The sequence below is a fragment of the Ornithodoros turicata genome, chromosome 4 (genome assembly GCF_037126465.1).
Source record: "Ornithodoros turicata isolate Travis chromosome 4, ASM3712646v1, whole genome shotgun sequence".
NCBI classification, from domain to species: domain Eukaryota; kingdom Metazoa; phylum Arthropoda; class Arachnida; order Ixodida; family Argasidae; genus Ornithodoros; species Ornithodoros turicata.
The window spans coordinates 37305857-37314198 of NC_088204.1; the positions used below are offsets into that span (position 1 = coordinate 37305857).

The window sequence follows — 8342 nt, forward strand, 5'->3', positions numbered from 1 at the left end:
CAAAAACAGACCTGTGAGTTGTTAAGAAGTGCAATACACAAAAACTTCCTTTCTTGTATTTGAGGGGAAGCCATCTGAGTTTATTTTCGAGACTGCAGCCGGAGAACGGTGCTGTTCACCGGAGCCGGACAGGAATCGAAGTGGTGCACGCACCGGAAAAGGCGTGAGAAGAAGCGCGGGTGGTACGGATGGTGCGATCGTCTTCGGCGCCGCCACAGGAGCCCCCCACCCGGAGAAGCGGTAGCACCCAGTGAACCCTGCGAGGGCGTTTCGGCGGTAGCAGGGGGGGCCCAGATGGAGGCACAGGAAGGTTGGTTTCAGTTTGGTCTAGGAAGGCGGGCATGAGTCTTGCCTTCGCGACGACGTCCTGTCGTCGAGGGAGTTGGACGGTGAAGTGGTGGATCCATCTATGGAGGGAGTAGCAGTGCAGGGAAAGGTAAGGGCACCCACGGAGATTCGTGAAAGCGCGTCAGCGACGGGGTTATCCTTGGCGCTGACGTGCCTGATGTCGGAAGTGAACTAGGCGATGAAGGATAAATGGCGAGCTTCGCGCGGTGAGCGGTTGGTAGAGTTTGACGTAATGGCTGAGGTGAGCGGCTTGTGGTCAGTGCACACGAAGAAGTTACGACCTTCCAAGAAATGTTGAAAATGACGTACAGCACTATAGATGGCGAGCAGCTCCCTGCCGAAAGTGCTGTAGCGTGTCTCCGGTGGTTTGAGCTTACGTGAAAAATATGAAATGGGTTGCCAGACGCCATGCAACTTCTGTTGAAGAACAGCTCCTAAAGCAATATTGGAAGCATCCACCACCAGGCATGTTGGGGAGCCTGGAATTGGATATACAAGGAGCGAGGCATTCGCCAATGCGGCTTTGATGGCGCTGAAAGATTCGAAGGCCGAAGGTGTCCAGTCGAGGGTGGTACGCGGCGCAGCAGAAGAAAGCATCGCTTCCAGATGGTGTATGATGGCCGAGCAGCCGGGAATGAAGCGCCGGTAGAAATTGACCAGTCCAAGGAACTCACGCAGCTTGCGTTTGGTGGTGGGCTGGGGGAAGTTCCGGACTGCCTCAACCTAGCCGTCGAGGGGACGAATTCCTGCGGCTGTTACTCGGTGTCCGAGGTAGTCCAGCTCGGACTCGCCAAACTGGCACTTGGTAGGATTTATGACGATGCCGTACTCGTCGAGACGACGGAAAAGTTGACAGAGGTGCATCATGTGATGTTCCTCGTCTGCGCTTGCGATGAGCAAGTCGTCGAGATACGCAAAGCAGAAGGTAAGGCCTCGCAAAGCTTTGTCAATGAATCTCTGAAATGTCTGTGCAGCGTTTCGCAGACCAAATGGCATCCTCAGGTACTCAAATAAACCAAATGGTGTGGTGATGGCGGTTTTTGGGATGTCGGAGGGCTCAACAGGAATCTGATGATATGCTGTGATGAGATCAACCTTGCTGAAGGTAGTGCATCCGTGCAGATGGGCCGTGCAATCTTGTATGTTCGGCAAGGGATATCGATCAGGAACTGTCACGTTGTTGAGCGCGCGGTAGTCGCCACATGGTCTCCAGTCGCCGGTCTTTTTAGGGACCATGTGTAATGCGGATGACCATGGACTTGACGAAGGTCGGACAAAGCCCAGTTGTAGGAGATGCTCAAACTCCGCTCGGGCGGTGTTAAGGCCTTCGGGAGCGAGTCGCCGTGGGCGGCAGTGTACTGGCGGGCCCGTTGTCATGATGAAATGTGTGACAAGGTGCTTGACCGGGCTGTTGACATTAGGTGGACGAGTGATATCGCGAAACTCTTGAAGTATCGCCTCAAAAACAGACGTGGCGGGAGCCGGAACGAAAGTGGGGTGCAGTGGCTGCAATGCGGTGGCAACGCCGTGAACAGTAAGGTGTGTATTGGCGTCAACAAGTCGGCGGCGGGCGACGTAGACAAGGAGTCCAAAGTAGCGGAGGAAATCGGCTCCAAGGATAGCATGACAGATAGTGGCAATCCAAAATAACCACTGAAAGCGGCGGCGAAGGCCAACGTCGATGGTGAGCGAACGTTGGCCGTACGTGGCAATGGAGGATGAGTTGATGGCCCGGAGTGGAGAGGTTTGCTGCCGAGTTCTTTTGTAGAACGGCGTCGCCGGAATAATACTGACTTCGGCACCAGTATCCACGAGAAAACGGGTGCCGGAAATCTTGTCCGTGACGAAAAAGAGACGGCACTCAGGGGGATGGGAATCACTTGCCGCCGTTAATGATCGCCCAGGCCGTTTCCCGACGGCCAAGTACAGGGCTGCTGGCAGCGACGAGCGCGGTTGCGGAATGTGTGATGGTACCAACAGTGGGTGGAGGCCGGTGGTGAACGCGCCGGCGAAGGTGTGCGCCGTGAGGGGCTTGCCCCGCGGTTCGGGAAGCACTGCTCCGACAGGTGTGAGACAAGTTCGGTGAGGCGCGCAACATCCTGGCGCAGCTGGCTGAGCTCGGAATCATCAGATTGCGCATTGCAGGGCATCGCGGCGACGGTGGGAGGGACAATGTCCAGGACGCGGTCGGCCAGTTCTGCTAGCTCTGAGAGGGGCAGGGCGCCCGATGCTGCTAGTGACACGCGTACATGAGGAGGGAGTCTCTGGAGGAAAAGTTCATTGAGGATAGCAGGGTCAATAGATGATGCCTTGTCGCCAAGAAGGAACTGCAGATGGCGGAGAAATTGAGTGGGGCGACGATCACCGAGCTCTTCAGATGAAAGCACTTGCTGCAAACGGTGCTCCTGGGATGACGAGAGAGTCCCGGAGGACTGAATAGGGTTTGTCTGCCGCCGGCGCGAGGAGAATGTCCCGAACCTCAGCGGCTGCGGACGGGGGAAGACTTTCAACCAGGTGCTGGTACTTGGTGGTTTCTGATGTAATATGTCGCATGTGGAAGAAATTGCCCACCTGGACAAACCAGAGGAGGGGATCATGGGCCCAGAATGGGGGGAGACGGACTTGCGTGGAAGCCGAGATGCTTAATGCCGGGCTGACTGAAGAGGCAGGTACCGCTGACGGCGAAGCAGAAGGGGCAAAGTTCGCGTCCGGGTCACCAGCTTGAGGGGTAGCCATTTGAGTTTATTTTCGAGACTGCAGCCGGAGAACGGTGCTGTTCACCGGAGCCGGACAGGAATCGAAGTGGTGCACGCACCGGAAAAGGCGCGAGAAGAAGCGTGGGTGGTACGGATGGGGCGATCGTCTTCGGCGCCGCCACATATTCATTTAAAAATTGTACATGACTTTCAATTACTTCTACGGACAGGGTTTGGAAGCTACGCCTTCATACATGTCAGAAGCAAAAAGAAAGGTCAACCGGACCAACATGCTCTATTTGGCACAGCATCACTCTCGAAGAGGGGGGCACTTATCTCAGGAGGTTAAAACAATGATGTCCAGGATATAAAAGTCCAAGCTTTAGCAGATGTGAGGACTGACGAGACAAACACAGCTGTTGAGCAGTGCTGGCTACCATCTCATTTACCGAAGCACAGCCTCTTCTGCTCCAGAGGTTTATCCACAACCTGCCTCCACCTCTCGTCCTTTTACCGATCAAAGAAACCCATGCCCCCTCCCTGCAAAGGAACCTTGGATTTTGACTTTGCAGCATGGTAATGACCTGAGGTTCAGCAACCACTGCTGCTGAGGGTGGCCTCCCAACAATCCATCATTCTTTTTAGTCTGCTGATCACCTTGACCGAGTCTGGTAAAGAACAAGGAAACATCGCTGGAAAAATGAAACAAAAATTCACCAGTAATGCAAACTACCTAGGCAAATTATGGACAGCAGGAAGGGGCCAAATAGGTGGAATCTCTCTACCATATCACATCACACAATATTTACACATTGGTTATAGAGCCCAGATAACATTGTATGAAGCAACGTGCATGTGCAGCTGCCAGACTAATTATCTAGCAGTTAGATAGTAACCGCATAATATGCAAACACGGCCATAGCCTGGCCATGCCTTCGTAGTAGGATAATGCACCAATATCAATCACATCAGAGGCAGATAGTTTTCATTTTCTCGGGGGGAGGGGGGGCAAGGGCGCACCACGAAGTAAGTACTCTGGCGAGGGGGATATGTTTATTAAGAAAAAAAAGAAAGGTAAGGTAAGCCAGATGGATGTCGGCTTGTTATTTAAAAAAAGTGAAAGAAAGAAGACAAAAAGGCAAAGAAAAGAAGAAAGCAAAAGACAACAAAAAGAAGGAAAGAAAAGGAAAGGAAAAATGAAGAACACAAAACTAAAGCTGAAGAATCACACACTCTGGCGGGATCCTATGATGTATGCAGTACTGGTATAGAAATAAGAGGAAGGAAGAACAGAAAAAAACAAAAACGAAAAAGAAAAAAACAGAGACAACGTAAACAGTGAACATGTGCACAACTGAAGGCATTACGGCTTTGAAAACTGAGTGGAAAAGGAACAAAATGTATTGAATCCTCGGTGTTTGACCTGAAATGCGCTCAATATAATGAATATGGTCAATGAAATGGAGCAGCGAGAGTTGTAACTGCTCCCAACAGATATGCGTTCCGAAGATCCTACCGTTACACCTCACTGGCAGCTGCTGGTACCTTTTCGACTGCTTCGTTTTATTGATCTGATTGCTTTGGGCGAAATTCAGGCTATGTGTTGTGTCATCCTCTGTGTTTCTTCGCCTCACCTTCTACTGTGATAATGAGTATGGTGGGCGGATACATATTTTACAAATTGCAAGATGCATTTTTGGGGTTGGTGCTTCTTCGCTCTTTTGACCCGGGGAAAACTGCTTCCTCAACGCGTGGGGAAGCCAACATGAGGATGTGCGGGGTCGCCTCATACAGCAGCGCCTAGAGACTTCTGGTGCCATTGTTTTGAAGGGGGGTTCCCTAAATCCATCATTAAGAATAAACCGCTTAAGAATAAAATATTCAAGAATAATCCGCTTAAAAACAGTGGGTACTTACGCGTTTATTTTTGAAATATTATTTTTAATGGTTTCAAACGGGATACACCCCTTTTGAATGATGGTTCTCCGACTTGCACTGGATGCCTGCTTTGGATACCATGGGTAGTGACCACCTTCCAGTGCTCGTATCCCATAGAGGGATACAAGGTCTTCCTAACAAAAGGAGGCTTATAAATTGGCAAGTTTTCAAGTCACGGGCAGAAGAATTGGCCCCGTCGTCCGGAAACCTGGAAGATTTTACACACGCTTTGGGGTCCAGCCTCTCTATGGCAAGCAAGCAAATCTCTGTATCGCCAATGCACTCCTTTGTCGATATTGAATTTGAACGCCTCAGAGCAATACGACGTCGAGCAGAGCGATGGTTCCGCAGAACTGGATGTCCTCAAGACTACAATGACGACAATGACGTCTGTAAATTACGATGCCTTATATGCAAACACCTTCAACGCCTTGGTCGAAAGACCTGGAGGACGTTCTGTTCCTCCCTTTCCCCTTATACGCTGACCTCAACAATTTGACAGGTGACCAAAACCCTCAGCTGCCCTGCTGTTGCACAGGAGACGCCCTTGCAAGCTCTGGCGCTTCACCAGGACGTACCGGAATTAACTGTTGGCGACGATTTCTGCCGTCTCCTTACTCGCTCATCCGGTGCCTCCTTAGGTGACGCTCACAAGCAGTCTGCCGATGATGCTCTCAAGGTAGTCGACTTCCATTGCGATGCTTGCAAGCCTCTGATGGACCTAGATTTCTCCTTAAACGAACTACAGTCTGCAATTTCTGTCGCAAAGAAAGGCTCGTCGCCAGGACCCGACGGGATCTCATACCAAGCCTTACTCTCTTTGGGACCTGAGATGCTTGGTCATAAATGAATCTTGGAGGGACGGAGTCATACCTGACATGTGAAAGAGTGCCCGAGTAATCCCGGTGCTGAAACCAGGAAAGTCACCAAGAGAACTGGCATCCTTTCGGCCCATCTGCCTCACTAGCTGTCTCTGCAAACTTGTTGAAAGGTTAATCCTGAACCGCCTCGACTGGTTCCTGGAATCCCGAAGCCTTCTGGATCCAGCGCAGGCTGGCTTTAGACGCGGACGTAGCACGATGAACTGCGTGATTAATATGGTATCCCAAGTGGAACAGGCTAGTGCTGGCTAGTGTTGCCGTTTTTCTGGATGTCAAGTGAGCCTATGACACCACAAGTCACAATCACGTGCTTCATGGGCTTTTTACAATGAACATCACGGGGAGAGCCCTTAGGTGGATCTCTGACTTCTTGCGAGACAGGTCCGTATAGATGAAAACCTCAGAAGGTGAAACCCTTCATCACGGTACAACAGCTGGTGTTCCACAGGGAAGCGTCTTTAGCCCGCTCCTGTTCAGCGTTGTCATGGCCGCACTACCCTCTCTCCCGCCACGGGGCGTCAATGTTAGCTTGTACGCTGCCGATATTTGTATCTGGTCTTCTGGAAAGCAGTGGCCAGCACTACAACGCCGCCTGCAAAGCGCGCTGGACATTGTAGCCTCCTTCCAGGCAGGTATGGACCTGTCCCATGAAAAGACTGTTTTTCCCTTTCACACGCCACCATTTGAGAAACCTTCAGCTCTACATAAGTGGGTCGTCTTGTACCTTGTACGTCAGGTATTGACTTACTACCTTCCAGTACTCCATCATCTCTGCTCCACATCTGGGCAACTGCTGGAGACCATTTTTGGGAAGAGCATCAAGACGTGCCTCGGCGTGCACAAGTCCACATCAACTGCTCTAGTCTTTGCGGAAGCCAAGGAGCAACCTGTACCCATCATCAGGCTCGATCAGTCTCTTAGCCACTATCTGAGGCTGGCAACTCGCCACCATCAACACCCCTTAGTGCGCGCTTTGATTCGTCGTCCAGCGTCTGGGTACAGCCAAGCCGTTCTTGCCCACTGAGGCATCGTCCCCGAGGACAAATCTCTGCCGAAGCACCCTGACCCACTATGGGCCCTGCCCACACCCCTGTCCATGTCGAGGTATCTAGAGTGTCCTTGAAGAAAGCTGTGTCGACGGTTGTTCTACGGCAGCTCACCTTGGCTGTGCTTGACAGCTATAGAGGGAAGATTCAGGTTTTCACCGACACATCAACGACACGTTCCGGCTTTGCTTGCTCCCATGTGATCCCGCGGTTGTCAGCTGAAGGATGTGCAAGACTCTCACACCCCGCGTCGGCGGCGGTGGCGGAACTGCACGCGATTTGTATGGCGCTTGTCTTCATTGCATCCTCTCCATCCCCAGCTAAGTGGTCCATCTACACCGACTCCAAAGCCGCCTTACAAGTCCTCCTCTGCTCTACAGGATCGGGATGTCTGTCTCCAATGGTGCATGACGTCCTTAAAGTGTACACTTCTGCCGTATCACGGGGACATGACATCCAGTTGCAGTGGGTCCCTGGCCATTGCGGTGTCCCCGGAAATGAGGCTGCGGATGCAGCTGCCAGGCGAACTCATCTAGCACGTCTCACGCACCCCGTCTACTTCACAAGAGGGGATGTCAGCGCTGCTGCTGTGGTGACACCCCGGAGGGTGCTGATTAATGTGGGGGGTCCCAATTAGCTCTAATTGCTAATTAAACTCAACTTTTCAAACTCGTTTGTACAGAGAACAAGCATCGACTGGGATCACCTTCCATCTTCACGATTTTGTACCAACTCGGAAACATTCCATAGAACCATTACAGATCATTTGTAAGACAACTCCCCTCTGTAGTGCTTAGCCCTGAGGGTATTAATAAATAAATAAATAAACCGTGTTTAGACCAAGATGTGCGTTGGCGGCAGTCTGTGTCCAGTCATTACTACTTCCGACGAGTCTTCAAAAATGCCCTCCAACTTCGCCATCTAAACAAAACCATTTTTCACAATCCCTGACAGAGATATCTGAGTCTTCTTAGCTTGAGCCAGTGAACATTTGGCTGCAGTAATATGCACAAATATACCAATCACTTTACAGAGAACCTTATTCACTCCCTTCTGGAGAGCGTGGTCTCGTAACAAACAAACCCGAACAAGAAATATGTAGACGAGTCCAATATGACAATGCGAGGCAAGTGAAGTCTTTCCAAGCTACATAAATGAATCAACTGAATAACTTCAGCTATACGATACTTCACAGGACACACTTCTGGGTGTCGAACCGCAAACAATACGGGTTCGGTTCGGGTACGGGCTCGCGTTGCTTTGATTTCGTTCCGGTTCAGTTCCGGTTCAGCCATGCCAAAAATCGAACTGGTTCGCAAACCGGTTCTCAACCTCGAACCGGTTTACGAACCGGTTCAACGCTTCTATTTTATATGTTCCATAAAACTGCTTTTGTCAGGAAATGCGTGGCTAATAGCGTACCGCTGTTGTCT

At 51.1% G+C, this 8342-nt stretch overlaps 1 protein-coding gene across 1 annotated transcript; it reads left to right on the forward strand.

Annotated features, from left to right (window-relative positions):
• The first annotated feature begins 6934 nt into the window (after positions 1-6934).
• On the forward strand, positions 6935-7546 carry LOC135392342 (uncharacterized). Its single transcript, XM_064623058.1, has one exon. It carries the CDS (start codon positions 6935-6937, stop codon positions 7544-7546), a length of 612 nt encoding a protein of 203 aa, XP_064479128.1.
• Positions 7547-8342: the final 796 nt, after the last annotated feature.

Coding starts and splice junctions, on each gene's coding strand:
- LOC135392342 (XM_064623058.1), top strand. CDS start 6,935: ATGGGCCCTGCCCACACCCCTGTCCATGTCGAGGTATCTAGAGTGTCC.